Genomic DNA, 21,837 nt, shown 5'->3' on the forward strand with positions numbered 1-21,837 from the left:
TTGAGTCCGTCCACTTTTTCCACTTCCACTGCCACCTGCCTGGTCCAAGCCACCAGGTCACACCTGAAGATGGGAAAAAACCGCCTGGTCTAGAAAATTTCCACCATCCCTTCCTAGAATCCATTCCCCCACAGCTGCCTGAATGGTCTTTCAGAAACAGAAATAAGATTGTGTCTCTCCTGCTGCCACCTTCCAGGGATTACACTACCATACTTAAAACCCGAAGTTTGTTTTGGAGTAATGAAGGTGTCCTGGAAATAGAGAGAAATAATGGTTGCATAACTTTGTGAATACACTGAAAATAGTGAGTCGCATGTATTAGAAGAATGAATTTTATTATATCTCAAGTTTTAAAAAAAATCTAAACTTTTCCTTGGCTTACAAGGGCACATATCCATCCCTATTCGGGGTCCCTCCGCCCTCCCCCTCTTCCTTCTCTTTCCAATTTCTTACTCCAATCACCCTTGGCGCTTCTGCCCCTTAACCCCCCGAGCCTGCTCTGGCTCTAGGGCCTAGCACTGGGCACCCCCTTCCACCTGGAACTGCTAAATCCATAGGCTGGCTCACTTTCCATTCAAAGTGCAGCTTAAACTCTACCATCTCAGGGAGGCCTTCCTTAGCAACCAGTCTAAAGTGGTCACCCGCCATTCTCTAGCACGTCACCCTATTGTAATCTCCTGAACAGCACTTCCCTGTCTGGTGTTTCCTTATGTTTCCTCATCTGTCTCCTTCTCTAGTCTTGAATTTCATGAGAACAGGGCTTTGAACTATGTGGTTCACAAGTGCAACTCAAGGGTCTAGGATCTAGAACAACTTCTACGTAGAACAGCTGTTCAACGTTTGCAGGATAAATAAATGCTGGCTACTTTTACTTATTACTGTCGTTATTGCCTACTATGGAGGTCCTTGATGGGCTATGTGAAGGCTACGAACTGACCTGTAGACTAAGGATGGGGCTGAGGACTTACACGGGGTGTGTGTGGGGGGGTGATGTGCACAATCAACCGGGACAGGTGGGTATTTTGGCCAAACCAACCACTTACTCTCTTCAAATCAATGTTTTTCAAATCCTTTGTCAAAGTTTAGCAGTAGTTCTCAAACTTTAGTATACGTAAGAATCTATAAGATGGGAACCAGCAGTTAGCGTAATGGCTATGTCGCTGGACTCCCACGTAGTCGACCGCGGTTCGTGTCCCGGACCCGGTGGCTTAAAACTCACGCCGGGCGCGTGTGCGTGCGTGCCCAAGATCCCGAGAGGAGAATGGAGGAGAAGGGATTGCGGCATGACCATCCCCCCTGGGGGGTGATTTCTCGCTTTCTGTCTCTTTGTCTCTCTCTGTCTGTCTGGCGAGCGCACATGCCCTACAGTGAAAATCTCTCCAAAAAAAAAAAAAAAAAGAATCTATAAGAAAATGCTTAAGGGGGAGATTACCAGGCCCTATCCCCCAGAGTTTCTGATTGGAAAGATCTAGAATGGGACCAAGAATCTGCATTTTTCACAAGCTCCCAGGTGCTGAAGCTACTGGCCTGGAGGCCCCACTTTGAGAACCACTGGTTTGGAGTTCTTGCTGGGAGGAAAGCAGAGAAAGAGATCAATGGTGACAGCCTCTTCTATAGCCCTAAGCAACTAAGGTCTGGTCCCAAACTTTTATACCCTCACATAGCAAAGTAAAAGCCTTCCAGCTAACTAGATCCAATCTCTTTGAAAGCATTTTAGAGCTACCCTCGGTGGGGGAGGATACGGGAAGAAAAAGAGATGGAATGAGGGAGAGGAAAAGTGAAGGAATCTCACCTGCACTCTGGTAACTGCATATTATTTCTCCATCCTCTTAGATGTCAGCAGTCTGTTACCCCCTTGACTGCCCTTGGTAGGAAGGCTAGCCCGTTTATCCAGCTCTCATGATGACTGGATTTATGTGCTCTGTAAGATCCCTCTGGTTATCGGAAGGAAGATGGATAGGAATGACACAAAACTGCAGACAGAGCTCATTTGGAGATTGTTAAATAATGTAGGTGAGGACAGAAAAGACAGAGAAGAGGCATGAGGAGAAGAGTTCTGAGAGCTATTTTAGAAGTATAATTGATAGGACATAATGGCTCCATGTAGAGAGAGGGAACAGTCAAAGATGACTCCCAGGTTTCTGGAGAGGACGCCACAGGGTTCGTGGCATTTATTAAGAAATAAAACACTGGACAAGCTGCTGGATTAAGGAGCCAGATGATGAATCTCTTTTTAGTCATGCTGAGTTTGAGATACCATAAAGATATCTACTGCCCGAGTCCAGCAAACAGTTGCTTCTGTGAATATATGGTCTGGCCCTCCGTAGACAAGTCTGGGCTGGACATACGAAGTTGGTAGTCATCAGCATATAGGGGGTAATTAAAGCCTTGCGAGCAGATGAGATCACCCAACGAAGGCACACAAAGAAAATGAGGTTTGTAACTTAACAGTAAAACTCACTGAATCATGGGCTATCTGCATGCAGACTTAATCACACCTGAGAAAAGCTTTGTTATTTGGTTGATGTGGCCAAATTCAAAGGCACTATCATCATTTACTGGAGGCACTTTGTTTAATCAAAGAGCCTAGTGCCAATGATGATGAAGACGGTTGTGATGGTGATGATGACGATGATGTTGATGGTGATGACGAAAACAAAAATAATGACTAGCACTGAATTATGATGTGCCAGACTGTTCCAAGTGCTTTTCATGGAGTACTAACTACTGAAAGTAGTTACAAACCTATGAGGTAGTTAGTATTATTAGCCCCATTTTGCCAAAGAAACAGAAGCAGGGAGAAATTAAATGACTTACTCAAGGTCATATAACAAATGGAAGGGTCAGGATTCAAACCCAGGAGCCTGAACCCAAATCTGTGCTCTTAAAAGCATCCTACACATCGATTAAACTCAAGTGTTTTTAGTCAGAACACATATAAATGAAGGGAAAACATTAACACATTAATGATTTAGAGTAACGTCCATCAACAAGAAACTCTAACACACAATGGTATGATTTGCTCATTAACTATAAAACCCTAAAGATTATCTTGGAAAAAAAAAAATGCTTACTAACTGTACAACAGGTTCTTCCAAGAGTTTGTCTTCAACTTTTCCTCCTAAACAGACAATCTATATTTTATTTTATTTTATTTATTTATTTTTTTGAGAGGTTTTCGCTATAGGGAGCGTGCACTTGCCAGATAGACAGAGAGAGACAGATAGACAGAAAGCGAGAAATCACCTCCCAGGGGGGATGGTCATGCCGCAATCCCTTCTCCTCCATTCTCCTCTCAGGATCTTGGGCACGCATGCATGCACATGTGCTCGGTGTGAGTTTTAAGCCATCGTGTCCAGGAGACGAACCGCAGTCGACTACGTGGGAGTCCAGGGACATAGCCATTACACTAACTGCTGGTTCCCGACGATTTATATTTTAATTCTTAGTATCACCAACATATGCTTTCATATAACTAATAGCTATTTTACTAATGTAAAGATCATCTGTTCACTTTTTTCTTACAAGTGAAAATTAGTAATACTACTCAGATACTTAAATTTCACTTTTTTCTTTCTTTAAGGCATTTAATTCGCAGTAGATAATTAATTGTCCAGTTTCTTATCTGAGGCAAATACTATTATTTCTACCATATAAGAAAAAAAAAAAAAAAAGAAAATGAACTGCTAACTCACTGGAGATTACATTTCAGAACTAGGACCTAGGCTACCCAACTTTCCAGTCCCTTCCTCAACTTATGCCTTCTTGTGTGTGTTTTTTTTAATAGAGGTTTTTGCCTTAGGGTGAGTGTGCTCACCAGAGAGAGACAGAGACACAGACACAAGCAGTGAGAAGGAAAGTAAGAAATCACCTCGAGTGGCCACACCGCAATCCCTTCTCCATTTTCCTCCTGGGATCTTGGGCACACTTACACACACGTCTGGCATGATTTTCAAGCCACTGGTCCGGGACTTGAACCATGGATGGCCATGTGGGAGTCCAGCAACGTAACCGCTATGCCAACTTATTGCCGACTTATGCCTTTTTGTAAAATTCAAAATATCCAAAGGTTGTCCTCACAGTCTGCACCGACAATCAGCACAAATATTATCACACAAGAGATCTAGCTTACCTCAGAAGATCTGAAAGAGTTATTGTTTCTCTCTGCCAAAGTAAGGACAGATAGCAGAAAGCAAGTGTCCTTGGCACGGTCATCTTCACAAGTCCCTTCTCCCTTCGCTGTGAATATTCGACCCCATCCAGAGATCCAGAACAGACAGATGCCATTTCTTAGGAGATAAATGGAGACGTTTTAAAATGTAAGTATCTACTTCAGACAATAAAAGAAAAACAACAAAAAATCCAAACAGGCATTTTTAATATCTTAAAATTAGGTTAAGAACTGATGTAATTTTGACAAAAAGCAATTTGGCAATGAACAGCAAGGAAGGTTAGAATGACATTAGCCGGAAAAGAAACTGTGGGTTTTGTGTGGGAGTGGGGGTGGGATGGGATGGGACGGGATGGGATTTTTTTTTTTTTCAAGATTTTTGCCATAAGGTGTATGTGCTCAACAGAGGACAGAGACAGACAAATACAGTAGAGGGAAAAAGAAAAACCATCATCCAAGGGAGATGGCCACACAGCAATCCCTTCTCCTCCATTTTCCCTTCAGGATCTTGGGATGTATACACACATGCCTGGTGTGATTTTCAAGTCACCAGTTCCAGGACTCAAACTGTGGCCGGCCACGTGGATTCTAGCTGCTTTAACCACCACACCACCTGCTAGCCTCTGGGATGCGATTTTAAAAAGGAATTAAAATGGTTTGAACTTTTGAATAATGAACATGAACTTTTCTTATTGAATAAATAAAAAGAGAGAATCCATTCCAAAGTTAAGCAAAAAATGTGTAACTCCTTTGACTCAGGCCTCAACTCACACATCCCTGCTTCAGAGAGGCCTTTCCAAAACTCTCGGGGAAAACAGCACGACTTCCCATCCCCAGCCTCCAGCCAGTCTGCCATGTTGCGTTACTGCATCCTCACTCACTCAGCTGCTCAACAATCCTCATCTCATTCCTTCAGCCACGCCTCTAGGTCTCAAGAAATGACTGAAAAGGTCTCACTACTCTTGGAATTTTTGTTCTATTAATGGGAGACAGACCAATAAGTAAACAAAAAATCCAACCGACAGCCGGTGGCACCACGTGGAAGAAGAGGCATGTAGGTACAAAGTGAAGCAAAAGGAAGAGAGATGTACTGTTTCATGAGGGAGTCAGGGAGGCTTCTTGGAGAAGACATTTGAGCAGAGGCCTGAACAGATTGAGAGAGTAAGTCTTAAGGCTCTGGGAAGAATACCAACCACATCAGGAGTGAACGGGCAGGCTCGGCAAAGAGGTCAGGGCGCTGACAGCACCCTGGGTGATGGAAGGTGGGGGTGTGGGGAGGCTGGAGAGAGAGAAGATGCTAAGTTATGCAGAGCTCTGCAGGTCAAGATTTGTACTTTGGATTGTAGTCTAAGAGTTTCTGGAGAGTCCTAAACAGGGGAGCAACATACTCTCATTTATACTCTAAAAAGGTCATTCTGGCTGCTGGAAGAAGAATGGAGTTCAGGGGGGCAGGAAAGCAATTACAAGAACTTGGACTGCAGTGGTAGTGTTGTAGGTGGTAAGAGCAGTTGGGCTCTGGATTTTGAAGGCAGACTCAAAAGGATTTGCTGGGGACCAGCAGATGGCGTAATGGTTACGGTGCTGGACTCCCACATGGTCGGCCATGGTTCAAGTACGGGATCCAGCAGCTTAAAACTCACAGCAGGCGTAGGGACCAGCAGTTAGCGTAATGGCTATGTCGCTGGACTCCCATGTAGTCAACCATGGCTCGCGTCCTAGACCTGGTGGCTTAAAACTCACACTGGGCGCGTGTGCGTGCGTGCCAAGATCCCGAGAGGAGAATGGAGGAGAAGGGATTGCGGCGTGGCCATCCCCCCTGGGGGGTGATTTCTCACTTTCTGTCTCTCTGTCTCTCTCTGGCTGGCTGGTGAGCGCACACACCCTATAGCAAAAACCTCTCAAAAAAAAAAAAAAAATTCACAGCAGGCCTGTGTGCGTGCATGTCCAAGATCCCGAGAGCTGAATGGAGTTGAGAAGGGACTGCAGCGTGACCACTGCCCCTGGGGGAGTAATTTCTCACTTTCTGTCTCTCTGGTGAGTGCACACACCCTACAGCAAAAATCTCTCTGTCTCAAACGAAAAGACGGATTTGCTGATAGTAGAAATGTAAAGTATGAAAGAAGACAAATATAGCTCTAAGGTTTTTGGCCTGAGCAACAAAAAGTACAGGGATGGCATTTACTAAGACATGGAAGAGGGCAAAGCGCAGGTTTGAAGAGGTCCTACTGAGCGTCACAGTCTATGAAATGCACCAGTGGGAATAGGCAGCTGAAAGTAAAACTCCCATGTAGAGGAGAGGTTGGCCTACAAACAGTAATTTAGGATTTCAGGATACAGTTGGTGCTTGATTAAAGCCATGCCACTTGGTGAAGGCCCTGTGGAGAGAGGGTAGATCGAGAAGCAGGACTAGGAATGATCCTGAAAAACTCCATGCTGTCCTGGACATAAACTCCTGAGATCTTCCTAAACCCTCTCCCCTTTCCAGATCCTCCTGTGAGTCCTCTCTTCATGGTGCTCAGCAGTAATGGAGTCCCCCATGTGTGCATCGCTGCCCTTCCCGCCCCACAGCAGAGACAGCTGGAAGGCAGGCAGTCTTGTTCACACTGTGCCCCCAGTGCCCAGTGAAGCAGTCCAATAAACAGTAGTGACAGACTGAGCCAATGGTTCTACTTCTAAAATCCCATCCTAGCAAAATGATTTTTTTTTCTGGAGAGGTTTCCGCTATAGGGTGCGTGCGCTCGCCAGACAGACAGAGACAGAGAGACAGAAAGCGAGAAATCACCCCCCGGGGGGGATGGTCACGCCGCAATCCCTTCTCCTCCATTCTCCTCTCAGGATCTTGGGCACGCATGCACACGCGCCCGGCGTGAGTTTTAAGCCACTGGGTCCGGGACACGAACCGCGGTCTACTACGTGGGAGTCCAGCGACATAGCCATTACGCTAACTGCTGGTTCCCGCTAGCAAAATGATTTTGAAAACATGCAAAGGTTTAGGGTCAAGGAATGTCATGGCAGCACCGTTGATAAAATGAAAACCTAAGTGCCAGAAAATAGGTTTATTAACTAATTCCATGCACTGGCACAGGAGGTAACAGTTCCCATATGTGGTTTGCAAAGTGCAGTTCCTGGACCAGCAGAGCTAGCATACTTGAGCACTTAACAGAAATGCAAGCTAATTAGTTGTTTCAACAAGCTCCCCAGTGATTCTGATGGAACTGAAGTTTGAAAGCCACTATATTAAAAAAATATGTTAAAAATACAGATTTCCATAAAACAATATCCAGAAAACACACACCTCTCCTCTCTCCCACTAAAACAACTATTATAAAGGAATCTTTAAAACATATAAACTGGGACTGGTCAGTGGTATGGTGGTTAAAATGGCTGGATCCCATATGGTCGATTGCATAGTTCGAGTCCCAGACCCAGCAGTTTGAAAAACATACCAGGTGCATGTGTAAGCATGCCCAAAATCCTAAGAGGAGCATGTAGGAGAAGGAACTGCGGTGTAGCCTTTCTCCCTTGGAGGACACTTTCTCACTTTACTTTCTCCCTCTCTCTCTGTTCTCCTGACAAGCACACATGTCCTATAGACAAAAAAAAAAAAAAAAGATGAACAAACAAAAAAACATATAAACTGATGAATAAATAACATGGAAAAGGAGACAACAGCAATAAAATTTTATTGTAGAACTGGGAAATCACACAGGTGACTACTGCCTCAGGGGTCCTAAGAAAGCACTCAAAGCCAGCAGTGAAGAAAGACAAAGGGCAATTCATTTTCCACTGGGGATCCCTAAAGAAGGCATGGGAATTGGTTAAACCAGCCACCCCTGGAGAAGATCAGGGCAGGGCTAACACAAGGAGGTCTTCTCGACAGTCTGATTAAGAAGCAATCAGACAGGACCAGCAGTTAGCGTAATGGCTATGTCGCTGGACTCCCATGTACTCGACTGCAGTTAGAGTCCCGGACCCAGTGGCTTAAACTCACACCGGGCACGTGTGCGTGCATGCCCAAGATCCTGAGAGGAGAATGGAGGAACTACGGCGTGGCCATCCCCCCTGGGGGGTGATTTCTTGCTTTCTATCTCACTGTCTCTCTTTCTGGCGAGTACATGAGCCCTATAGCAAAAAACCTCTCCAAAAAAAAAAGAAGAAGCAATCAGACATCCAGAGTCTTATCCCAACTCCATGCAGCCAAGGGACTCCCCCCTATTCTTGGCAGAAAATTGTAAGTTTCTACTCTAGAGAGATAAAGTGAGGAGTCTCTGGAATAGGGCAGCTTGACCACAGGCAGAACTGAAAATAGGAGGATTAAGTGAAAGTTTACATAGCAAGTACTGAGACAAACCCCTCCTCTCAGGCCTTCTTCCTACCCAGTTCCAAGAACACAGAGTGCCACGATTACTCCAAACACAAGACTCAGAGGGATTTCTCTGTGGAATCTGATCATCTTAGGGAGGAGAGATTTAAGATGATAATGCTGGAGGTTCGCTAAGAAAACAACCTAGTTGGTCCAGCTGTGGTGGCAATGCTGCTAAGATATAGTGCTCCTTGGGCTGGGACCGCATGGGAAGTCCCAGCCCAATCCCCAATCCAACCTAAAGGCCAGCACAGTGGCATACACCTATAATCCCAGCAGTGTGGGAGGCTGAGGTGGGAGGACTGCGAGCTTAACACAATGAGACTCTGTATAATAGTAATAATACAAAGAGCTGGGTGTGCTGGTGCTCACCCACGGTCCCAGCTGGAAGGCTGAGGCAGGGCAATTGTAAAGAGAGTGAGACCCTGTTGAGGAAGGAAGGAAGGAAGGAAGGAAGGAAGGAAGGAAGGCAGGCAGGCAGGCAGGCAGGAAGGAAAGGAAGGAAGGAAGGAAATTAGGAAGTAAACAGCTAAGAAGGAGGGAAATAACCTAGTTAGATCACCCTCGCATACAGATCAAAGCTGACAAGACTCACCATGGTACAAAGCTTTCAATCAAGGTTGCCGTCTCCATTCTAAAATAAGAGCAGCTATCTCAGGGCCAGCAGGTGGCATGGTGCTTAAGGCACTGGACTTCCTATGGCCAACCGCAGTTGGAGTCCTAGACCTGGCGGCTTGAAAAATCACATTGGGCGTGTGTGTGTGCCCAAAATCCTAAGAGGAGACTGGAGAAAGGATTGTGGCGTTGCCATCATCCCCAGGGGTGGAGGGGTGGGGTGATCCTCACTTTCTTTCTCCAGTGAACACATGTACCCTATGGCAAAAACCTTAAAAAAAAAAAAAAAAGTAAGAATAGCTGGCTTATGCTAACTAAACATTTGAAGCAAGCCATCTAATATAAAAAGCAGAGGTATAACAATTGAATCAGAAGTTATCAGTAATATCCTCTGGGTAATAAGGAATGATGTTCCACAAACATGAGGAAGCCAGCTAGAAAAGATAATGAATGGGATCCAGGAAATAAGAAATCCAACAAGAAAGGAATGTCAGGATGGTGGTAGCAAAATGTCAGGATGGCGGCAGAGAGAGATCCCAAAGGCCACAGGATCATAGGTCAGAGACATCATTCTAGATGTCTAGATAAGAATAGGTCAGAAGCTCCAGACAGACTTCTTCCAGAAGATGAAACTGACAGAATACCTATGGTACTAAAAGAGATTTCAAGAACGGAGAGAACATGAGGAGATATGTTAAAGTAAGTGTAGAGGGCCAGCCTGTGGCCTAGTGGCACCTGGATCCTACATGGCCAACCGTGTGCTTCGAATCTCGGACTAGTGGTTAGAAACATGCTGAGTGAATGAGCGTGCATGGCCAAGGCTCTGAAGGGAGGGAGAGATGGAGGAGAGGGGGCCGTGGTGACCGTGCCCCTTGCGAGGACGCTTTCTCACTTCTCCTCTCTCTCCCTGCCTTTCCCCAGAGAGTGAAAGAGCTCTCTGGCAAATTTATATATATATATATATATATATATATAAATGCACTTACACATTTAAATCTTATATATAAGTATATATCAATTATATATATACACATATATACACATACACATACATACATACACACTGTACATTAGTAAAACACAGAAAACTAAACAAGTGGAACAGTCTGTGGCCTGGTGGTTAAGGCAGCTAGATCCCACATGACAGACTGCTTGGTTCAAATCCCAACTCTGGCAGCTTGAGAAACATGCTGGGGTATGTGCATGTTTGCCCAAAATTCTGAAAGGAGAAGGAAATGGAGAAGGGACTGCCGCGACCGTACCCCAGGGGGGTGTTCTCACTTCCCTCTCTCTGGCGAGCACACATGCCTTCTGGCAAAAAATTAAAAATAAATAAAATAAAACTAAACAAGGAACCAGATAATTATCAACTCAGGAGAACACAGAGACTATACAGAAAAAGTAATCATAGAAAGTGTCAGGGCTTACCGAAGAGCATTCATGAATAACAATTTAAGCACTAAATACTGGTCTTGTACAGAATGACGTATATTGGGAAGGCAGTGAACGGGAAAGTCATGATCACGTGATAGACGACAGGGGAGGGGGCACGAGGATGTGCAGGAGAGCTATGACTGTGTCCTCCACAGTGGGGACTCAATAGCTCAGGTCCCAAGCCAGAAACCAAGAGGCCCTGTGAGAAGCATGTGATACAGAGAAATGGAAGTTACAAAGTGAAAATACAGAGTTGAAAATGAATGCCAGGGCCAGCAGGAGGTATGGTAGTTAAGGGGCTAGATTCTCACATGGCCAACTGGGGTTCCAGTCCCAGACAGGGTCGCTTGAAAATCATAACAAATAAATACAAAAATAAATGAGTAAGTGTTAAAAAAAAAAAAAAAAAGGAAAAGAAAAGAAAATGAATGCCTCGGGCTAGCAGGTGGGATGGTGGTTAAGGTGCTGGACTCCCACATGACTTCCCACGGTTGGAGTCCAGGACCTGCTGGCTTGCTTTCTCACTTTCCCTCTCTCCTGTCAAATTTTAAAAATATTTACAATAATAAAATAAAATAATTCTTTTTTTTAAAAGAAAATGAATAGTCAGGGATACAATGGATAATTTTTTCTTCGCAATTTTTTATAGTAACACTTTTAGAACTATTGGGACATTGGGAAAGTCATGACACATTTTTTCCATAGAAAAAAATAGAAAAATACATCATGACTTTCCCGGTGACGTAACTTTCCTTAAAAAGTTTAAAGAATGAAGAAAGTTCACATTTTACGAAAACAAAGCAATAAAACCCCTTCCTTCTGTATAAAGAGAAAGAGAAAACGTCCTGGAATGATTCACTACAGCAATGGTGGTTATCTCTGGGTGGTGCAATAACTGGTGATTCTATTGCTTTGTGACTATCTGCATTCTACAGTTTTAAGAGTCTATTAATAATTACTACTAATGGGGGGAGGCAACAGATGGTGTAGCTGGACTCCCACATGGCTGACCATGGTTCGAGTCTTGGACCTGGAGGCTTGAAACTCACAGGCTGTGTGTGTGCATGCAGGCCCACAATCCCAAGAGGAGAATGGAGAAGGGACTGTGGCGTGGCCATCTACCCTAGGGGGTAATTTTTCACTTTCCCTCTCACTGTCTCTCTTTCTCTCCCCCTGGGGGTGCACACACACTAAGGCAAAACACCTCTAATAATAATTATTATAATTATTACTAATCTAAAAACTAAAAGAAAGTTCTAAGGATCATGACTTTGTTAAAAAAAAAAAAGAAAAAAAAAAAGGGCGGAGGACTGGCCTACAGCCTAGTGATTGAAGTAACTAGATCCCACATGGCTGACCTCGGTTTGAAGCCCATTCCCAGCAGCTTGGAGTACATGCTAGACACATGTGCACGTGTGCCCCAAATCCTGACAGGATGGAGGAACGGAGAAGGGACGTGGGAAGCTCATGACCCACTGCGGGGGAGGGGGATGTCCTTTCTCTGTGTGTGTCTCTCTCTGGAGAGTGCACATGCCCTCTGGCAACTACGAAAAAAAACAAAGAACAAAAAGCAAATGAAAACCCTTGACAAACGGAAACAAAGCAATCATGATGCTTTAAAAAGAATTAACATCCTTTAAAAAAAGGATTGTATGGTTTTAGAGTGAGTCTTCTGGGACTGTTTGAGTTCAGGATGGTTTGAAAACATGGAGCAGAAAAGTTCAGAAATTTGTCACTGCCCAATTATTCTATGACTCTAATACTTTACTTCTCTGGACACAAAAAGTAACTTATCTGATATCTGTGTCACTGTGCAGTCCAGCAAGAAATGCGGATATGCTGATAAAGGGAAATTTTAATCTTTGGAGGGCAAGGGGCTTGCAAAGAAACAGTCCATACAAGAAATGTTTTGTTGAAAATTTTATATAACTGCACTTAACCCAGATTTCAATAAACAATCCCTAAGACTAGAGAATTTGGAAGCTATTTCCCAAAGAACTCTATCAGCACATATCAAGATTCTCCTAATCTATAATAAAAGCCTGGTCTGTTCTCTGAGAGAGATTTTTAAAAAATGTACTGAGGGGGCTCCAGTAGGTGTCTTAGTGATTGGGATACAGGAATCCCACATGGTTGTCCATGGTTCGATTCCTGGACCTGGCAGCCTAAAAATCACACTAGGTGTGTGTGCATACCTAAGATCCCAAGAGGAGAGTTAGAGAAGAGGGGATTGCGGCATGGCCATCTCCCCAGGAGGGGTGATTTCTCACTTTCTCTCTGTTTCTCTGTTTCTCCCTATGGTGAAAAACAATCTTAAAAAAATATATATAGTAAAGGAATAAGTAAAATTACTAAACGCTTTAAGGAGAGGTCTGTCATTCCTTTTTTGTTAACGAGGTTTTCCTGCTATAGGGCGTGTGCGCTTGCCAGAGAGACAGAAAGTGAGAAATTATCCCCTGTGGGGCATGGCCCTGTTGTAATCCTTCTCCACCATTCACCTCTCAGGATTTGGGGCACGCATGCACACACGCCTAGCGTTGGGTTCAGGACTCAAACTGTAGTCAACCATGTAGAAGTCCAGCGACAGAACCATTATGCCATCTGTCGGTTCCAAAGGAGAGCTCTGTGATTCTAACCGTATGTATATTCCTTACCTATTTTAAGTTATGAAATTAAATCAGAAAGTAACACCCACACACATGATATGATAATATGGTAAGTTTTACTGAGTTTGCTTTCATCTATGCTTAGAAATTGTGTCTGTTGGGACCAGGAGAGGGCATAATGGTTACATTGCTGGACTCGTCCATGGCCAACTATGGTTCAAATCCCGGATCTGGCGTCTTGAAACTCACATCAGGCGCATGTGTGTGCATACCCAAGGTCCCAAAAGGAGACGGGAAGAGAAAGGAAGCAGCATGGGCATCACCCCGAGGGGCGGGTGACTTCTCTCTATCTCTCTGGTGAGCCCAAGTGCGCTACAGCAATAGTCTCACAAAAAAAAAAAAAAAAAAAAATTGTGCCTGTCCAGGTTGTCTCTTGTCTATCTTACTTTCTTACTTTATGACTAAGTTATAACATTTTTCTTTTCTTTTTTTTTCAGTCTATTTATAATCCTCCAATTTCCAATCATTTAGTTAATTTTGTTTTTGTTTGCTACAGGGTGTGTGCAGTGTCTGGAGAGAATCAAAGAGAAGGAAAAAGAGGGAGAAAGTGAGCAATCTCCCTCCAATGGGGATGGCCACACTGTGATCCCCTTTCCTCCATTCTCCTCTCAGGACTGTGGACATGGATGTGCATGCACATGCACTCTGTGTTTCTCAAGCTGCTGGATCCAGTACTGGAACCACACAGTTGGCTATGTGGGGTCCAGCCACAATAACCACCACGCCACTGGCTGGCCTCTCTTTGTAACATTTTTTTTAGAGAGGTTTTTTTTTTTTTTTTTTGCCATAGGGCGTGTGCGCTCGCCAGACAGACAGAGAGACAGAGACAGAAAGCGAGAAATCACCCCCCAGGGGGGACGGTCATGCCACAATCCCTTCTCCTCCATTCTCCTCTCAGGATCCAGGGCACACACGCACATGCGCCCGGCGTGAGTTTTAAGCCACCGGGTCTGGGAATCGAACCACGGTCGACTACGTGGGAGTCCAGCGATACAGCCATTACGCTAACTGCTGGTCCCTCTTTGTAACATTTTTATGTTGCAAATTTTCCTTGAAAATCTGAGCCCATTATAAATGAACTTTTTTGAGTCAAGATCCCATTATTCTGTATCTCCCTTGAAAGTCACTTAAACATACTCAGATGGAAAAAAGGTGCCTTTTAAAAACTGTACTCAGCTAGCTAGGTAGTGTGGAGGTTAAGGGAAGTGGATCCCACATGGCCAACTATGTGGTCTGAGTCCTGGACCCAGAGGTTTGAAAAACACACCAGGCACATGTATGCAAACACCCAAAATCCTGAAAGGAGAATGGAGAAGGGACTAGGGCATGACCATTCCCCTGGGGGTGATTTCTCACATTCTCTCTCTCTTTCTCTCCAGTGAGCCCACGTGCTCTACAGCAAAAAAAGAAAAAAATCATAAACACTGAACTAAGATTTTGTTTAGTTTGTCTTTCTCTTAGCCATATATGCAGCAAGTTATCCTTGCTATGCCAAGTTCTTCTCCTTGGCATATGAAGGGATAGAAGTAAACTTTTTTTTAGAGAGAGATTTTTGCTATAGGGTACATGCGCTCACTAGAGACAGAGAGAAAGCAAGCATCCCCAGAAGGGATGGCTACGCTGCAACCCCTTCTCCTCCATTTTCCTCTCAGGATTCCGGGCACGCACGCACACACGCCCAGCCTGAGTCTCAAGCCACTAGGTCTGGGACACAAACCATAGCTGACTACATGGGAGACCAGCGATACTACCATTACCCCATCGGCTGGTCCCAGAAGTAAATTTTTTTAAAGGACTCTTTTATTTTATTTATTTTTTCATGATAGAATTAATGTGTATGTAGGAAGGGAAAAAGACAGACAGACAGACACCCTCTCCAAGGCTCAGTCATACCACAATCCCCTTCCTATAATTCTCCAGCCCTCCAGAATCCTAGGCATGTGTGCATTCTCTCATCTTGCTTTTCTGGTCAACCAGACCAGGGACTTGAACTGTGGTAGACATGTGGCTTCCATCTACTCAGTCTAGTACACTATGGACTGTTACCACAAAAGATAGGTTTATTTTTAAGATATAACACCAGCTTTAAAATTCTGAACAGTTTCTGGGGTTGGCAGGTGGCATGGTGGTTAAGGGCACTGGACTCCCACATGGCCGACTGTGGCTGGAGTCTCGAACCTGGCAGCTTGCTTTCTCACTTTCACTCTCTCATTCTGTCCCTCTCTAGTAAAATTAAAATAAATAAATAAAGTTAAGTAAAATAATTCTTAAAAAAAAAAAAAAAACTGAACATTTTGGTTACCTTGCTTACCTGAGTGTGATGGTTTGATGATGGGTAAAAGATCTGGAGTGTTGATGTCAGACTGAGACTCCGCCCCACTTCCAACAAAAGAAGGACAGCTGACATCACTGAGCAGTTCAGGTTCACTGGCCCAGTCTGAATTCTCTTCTAATACCTGTTCATAGAATAATATAGTTACTGCACAGGAGTTGAAAATACAGTTAATTCTACGAACTTAAATAATTCTTGACCAGGATGAGCAGATGGCATAATGGTTATGTTTGCTAGACTCCCACGTAGTTGATCACGGTTCAAATTCCGAACATGGTGGCTTGAAATAAATCAGGAGCATGTGTGTGTGCCCAAAATTCTGAGAGAAGATTGGAAGAAAAGGGATTTCAGCATGGCCATCTCCTCGAGGAGGTGATTTCGCATGTTTTGTCTCTCTGTCTCTGTCTCTTCAGCAAGTGCACCTGCTCTATGGCAAAAACCTCTCTCTCAAAAAAAAAATTAAATTATTATTGACTGTCACAAACACTAGGAAAGAAACCACCTTAGGGAACTACAACTGTTTACCGTCTCCCAAAGTCTGAACACTTTTGACCTTTGAAGCCTGCACCTTGGCATGCCCAGCAGCGCTCTTGGGAAAGGGCTGCAGGAAAGGGACTGTGGAAACAGCTGCCGCACACACCTATAGTCTCCTTCTCCTGGGCGCAGCTCTCTCAAGCGCTGGTACCTTCACCGATGATGACAACGCCTCTGTGCATGCTAGCTGTCAACAACGCCTCCGTGCATGCCAGCTGGATTCTTGTGACTGAATCTACCTGGGAAATTTTTGCTTTGCACCTTTGCCAATTCCACTTCTGCCTGAGTTGTCCTCTCTTCTCCCTCTCTAGCCCATCACTTACTGTTCATGCCGTCCTTACAATTTTGCAAACATTCTTACAAACTCTTCTTCAGGCTTCTTGTCTTAGAACTCCGTGGCACTTACTGAAAGTTAAGAAAAAAAATTCTTAAAAAAAAAAAAAAAAACTGAACATTTTGGTTACCTTGCTTACCTGAGTGTGATGGTTTGATGATGGGTAAAAGATCTGGAGTGTTGATGTCAGACTGAGACTCCGCCCCACTTCCAACAAAAGAAGGACAGCTGACATCACTGAGCAGTTCAGGTTCACTGGCCCAGTCTGAATTCTCTTCTAATACCTGTTCATAGAATAATATAGTTACTGCACAGGAGTTGAAAATACAGTTAATTCTACGAACTTAAATAATTCTTGACCAGGATGAGCAGATGGCATAATGGTTATGTTTGCTAGACTCCCACGTAGTTGATCACGGTTCAAATTCCGAACATGGTGGCTTGAAATAAGTCAGGAGCATGTGTGTGCGCCCAAAATTCTGAGAGAAGATTGGAAGAAAAGGGATTTCAGCATGGCCATCTCCTCGAGGAGGTGATTTCGCATGTTTTGTCTCTCTGTCTCTGTCTCTTCAGCAAGTGCACCTGCTCTATGGCAAAAACCTCTCTCTCAAAAAAAAAATTAAATTATTATTGACTGTCACAAACACTAGGAAAGAAACCACCTTAGGGAACTACAACTGTTTACCGTCTCCCAAAGTCTGAACACTTTTGACCTTTGAAGCCTGCACCTTGGCATGCCCAGCAGCGCTCTTGGGAAAGGGCTGCAGGAAAGGGACTGTGGAAACAGCTGCCGCACACACCTATAGTCTCCTTCTCCTGGGCGCAGCTCTCTCAAGCGCTGGTACCTTCACCGATGATGACAACGCCTCTGTGCATGCTAGCTGTCAACAACGCCTCCGTGCATGCCAGCTGGATTCTTGTGACTGAATCTACCTGGGAAATTTTTGCTTTGCACCTTTGCCAATTCCACTTCTGCCTGAGTTGTCCTCTCTTCTCCCTCTCTAGCCCATCACTTACTGTTCATGCCGTCCTTACAATTTTGCAAACATTCTTACAAACTCTTCTTCAGGCTTCTTGTCTTAGAACTCCGTGGCACTTACTGTGTGTAACACGTAATCGACGGGGATATACTATCTCGTGCCATTGTTTCTCATGCCATTGTTTCATCATTCACACAAGCACTGTTGAAAAGGTGGTCAGTGTCTCTACACAGGTCAACTGGTGGGCTACCTAGAGACCTCGTTAGCATGGGACCAGCTGATGGCGTAATGGTTTCGTCACTGGACTCCCATATAGTTGACTGCAGATCAAGTCCCACACCTGGTGGCTTAAAACTCATGCTGGGTGCATGGGTGTGCTCACCCAAAATCCTGAGAGGAGACTGAAGGGATTGTGGAGTGGCCACACCCCACACACCAGCTTTTTGTCTCTATGTTTATCTCTGTAGCTCCGGGCTCTGGGGAGAGTGCATATGCCCGATAGCAAAAATATCTCCTGAAAAAAACACTCCATTAGCTGACAGGACTTGGGCGGAACTGATTACCCTCAAAGAGCTACATCTTGGCCCTGCAGGCCAAGAAATCTGATCTTTTACAAGGAGATAAGACTCCTGTTAAGCTCAAAGAGACTGAAGGAAAAAAAGCAAGGAATGGGATCAGGTGCTCTGTGCTGTCAAGCACATCCACCTAGACAGGCAGCCGCAAGCAGCTCAGGCGCAGCACACGTGGCGTGGACTCCCTGGGAAGAAGGAAGTGATCAGGAGGAGGCTTCCACAGGCTCTTGCAGGAGCCACAGCCAGCTGCTGGGCTGCGCATCAGGCCCTCTGCCTGACTTCCCTGGGCTAGTCACCTCCCCTCTAAGGCCAGCCTCTCCACTGTGCACTGTCTCACCCCTCCACCCATTCAATGATCGCACTCGGTTCTCCTTTCTCTCCACTGTAGGGTTTTCCTCTCTACTGTACCGTTCCCATCGGTATACAAATATGCTCTTATTACTCCACTTTCAGAAACACTTCGCCTTGATCCCAGTTGCCAAGTAATTTCTTTGATCTCTGTAGCAAAATGCCTTTAAAAATCTCCAACTTCTCTCCTCTCAGTCTTTTTTTTTTTAAAGGCAGGATCTCACTGTGCCTCAATCTCCCCAGTAACTGGTACTTTAGGCATATACCACCAAGCCCAGCTTTAGGGGCCAGGAATCAAGCTCAGCGTCCTGTGGGGGCTTGCCCTGCCAAGTAGCAGCAGCTAGTGTGCTACCAGGGTCGAGCCCGCTCAACTTATCTTGTACCCCTTGCTGACTGAGCGTGCGTCCCACTGCTGGTGACCCATGTGGCTCCCTGCCTCCGTGGTGCTAGCAGCAGCATTCAGCACACTGGTCACTGTCCTCTTCCAGAAACTTGGCTTCCAGATGCCATCCCTCACGCTCTCCACTACCCTCTTACTTCACCGGCTGTTCCTCAGGCACCTTCACTGGTTCCTTTCTCATCCCAAATCTCTTAACCCTAGAGTGGCCCAGGCTCAGTTTTTGGTCTCTTCTCTGTCTTCACTCCTTGGTGATGTCATCTGACCTTGTTGCCAAATTAAATACTAGCTTTTTATTTAAATTCTAAAACGTATGGCTCCCCTCCTCCATATTTTACCAGCCCTGAAATCAAGATGCAGCTTAAAATCTGGTATATCCCAATTTCATTCGCAGCATTCTTTCCTTTCATAGAGGCAGTTAAAACAATGGTGTACCTTACAGACAATGGAATTTCAGATTTGATCATTAGAATATAAACTGACAACTCCCGAATTTCTACTTCCAGCCCAGACCTCTCTCACGACCTGCAGACTTGTGCATCTAACTGCAAACTGACACTTCTTTTCAGATGTCTAACAGCTGCCTGAAACCAAATGTCCAAAACTCACTTCCTGCCCTCCTGGTCCCATCTGCCATTAGTTGATGCAAGTCCTTCCATTCTAGCTGCTCAGGCCAAAGACCGTAGAGTTACCCTTGACTCCTTCCTCATACCCCAAGTCCAATTCCTCAGGAAGTCCTGTTGGCTAAATCTTCAAAGTTTATTCGGAATCCAAATGATTATCTCATTGCAATCACCTAGCCCCAGCCACCATCCTTTCTCATCTAGGGCCAAGCTTCTCAGACTTCAGTATATGTATACAAAGGGGCTTCCAAAAGTCTGTGGAAAATGCAATTTAAGTACAAGTTCATTTGGGTGCAAAAATAACTTGACACCCAGTCATAGGCATCTGATAAAACAGAAACTTTTTTTTTTTTTTTAGGTTTTTGCAGATGTGTCCTCACTGGAAAGAGAGAGGGGAAAGTGAACAATCACTTTCCAGAGGGGATAGCCATGCCACAATCCCTTCTCCTCCATTCTCCTCTTGGGATATTGAGCATGCATACACCTGGCATGATTTCCAAGCTGCCAAGTCCAGGACTTGAACTGCAGCTGGCCATGTGGGAGTCAAGTGCCTTAACCACCACGCCACCTGCTGATTCCAATAATAAATAAACTGTTGTTTTGTTTATTTTTGGTTTCTGCATTCAACAGAGAGATAGAGGGAAAGTGAGAACTCACTCCTTGGGAGGCATGGCCACACCACCTTCCCTTCTCCTCCATTCTCCTGGGATGTTGGGCATGCACCCACATGTGCCCAATGTGATTTTCAAGCCACCAGGTCTGGGACTTCAACAGTGGTCAGTCATGTGGGCGTCCAGCACCTTAGCCACCACACCACCCACTACCCCCAATACGTGGACTTTTTGAAGACCCCCTCATAGGAAGCAACTGGAGACCTGTTAAAATGCAGATCTGGAGTTAAGACATCTGGGTGAGACCTGAAATTCTGTACTTCCGGCCCCTAAATATGCCCATGGCTTACTCTCTCCCTTAAGGTTCATCCTCAAGAAGGTTTCCCCTGACCACTTTGAATTAAATAGCACCCTTCTCTGCTGCCCCATTCCCTATCCTCCTTACTCTGATTTATGTATTTGCTTGCCTGTTTACTTTTCCTGGAAGTTTTTGATTATTTATGTCACCCACAACTACACAGCAGTGGGACAAGGATTCGAATGTAGGCCTTTCTGTTCTGGGAACAGTTAAATCGATAGCACTAAGAAAATATTTACAGAATATTTGAGAAGATTGGGAACCAGCAGTTAGCATAATGGCTATGTCGCTGGATTCCCACGTAGTCGACCATGGTTCGCATCCCGGACCCGGTGACTTAGAACTCACGCCGGGCGCGTGTGCGTGTGTGCCCAAGATCCCGAGAAAAGAATGGAGGAGAAGGGATTGCGGCGTGACCATCCCCCCTGGGGGGTGATTTCTCGCTTTCTGTCTCTCTGTCTCTCTGTCTGGCGAGTGCACGCACCCTATAGCGAAAACCTCTCAAAAAAAAAAAAAAAAAAGAATATTTGAGATTAAGCTTCTAACTTTAAAATAATTGTTCTTCTTTCCTTCCAAAGTAGAGTTTAGCTGTACTTCTCTGATAAAAATATTACCAATTTATATATCAGCTTAAATTTTTACTCACTGCTTACTAAGAAGTTAGTGTGATGCTAACATTGCCTTTCACCCATATTCTGAAGTCAATAAATCCTTTGTTATTAAATTTTCTTTTTTCTTTTCTTTTTTTTGGAGAGGTTTTTGCTATAGGGCGCGTGCACTCACCCTACAGAGACAGCAGAGAGACAGAAAGCGAGAAATCACCCCCCAGGGGGGATGGCCACGCTGTAATCCCTTCTCCTTCATTCTCCCCTCCGGCTCTTGGGCACGCATTCACACGCGCCCGGCGTGAGTTTAAGCCACCGGGTCCGGGACTCGAACCACAGTCGACTCCATGGGAGTCCAGCGACATAGCCATTACACTAACTGCTGGTCCCCCTTTGTTATGAAATCTTAAGTTAACCTAAAAATATTAAAATGTCAGAGAGGTTACCGGGTTCTGAGTCCTATTTTCTATGTGCCAGGCGAAGTCCCCATATATAATGCAACCAACAAGAAACTAACTATAAAACGTTAAAGAGTAAGTTCTTAATAATTTGGATAATTTCTTTCTTTTCTTTTTCAAAACGTCACCTTGAAACCACACAGCATCTTCTGCTTTACTTAAGAAGTATCTGCCGCTTGTGTCAAGATAGGACAATGTTTCAAAACTATGATTATAAAAAGTTGTCTTTTCCAGGAAATTCAAGTTATTTCTCCTGAGTCTACTTATATTCATGTCTCATAATTAAAAAGGACATTTCCAAACTAATTATTTCGGTAATTCCCCCTTTAATCATTGTATCTTGCGTGACCTGCCTACTCTACATTTATTGTTCTTAGGCCAGCGTCACGTGAGGGAGATACTTCGGAAGCACACGGGTGTCTCCTTCACTCATATC

At 44.6% G+C, this 21,837-nt stretch overlaps 1 protein-coding gene across 1 annotated transcript in view; it reads right to left on the bottom strand.

The window, feature by feature from the left end:
• The window catches only part of TAF1B (TATA-box binding protein associated factor, RNA polymerase I subunit B), a 75,530-nt gene extending 59,787 nt beyond the window's left edge, over positions 1-15,743 (bottom strand). The window contains exons 1-2 of the mRNA XM_027773518.1: positions 15,561-15,743; positions 4,133-4,289 (exon numbers count right to left, since the gene is read on the bottom strand). Of these exons, the coding sequence (XP_027629319.1) occupies positions 4,133-4,287 (155 nt within the window). The 5' untranslated portion in view covers positions 4,288-4,289; positions 15,561-15,743. The remainder of the gene's footprint in view (positions 1-4,132; positions 4,290-15,560) is intronic.
• Between the last annotated feature and the right edge of the window lie 6,094 nt (positions 15,744-21,837).

The sequence above is a fragment of the Tupaia chinensis genome, unplaced genomic scaffold, assembly GCF_000334495.1.
Source record: "Tupaia chinensis unplaced genomic scaffold, TupChi_1.0 Scaffold000045_1, whole genome shotgun sequence".
Classification (NCBI taxonomy): domain Eukaryota; kingdom Metazoa; phylum Chordata; class Mammalia; order Scandentia; family Tupaiidae; genus Tupaia; species Tupaia belangeri.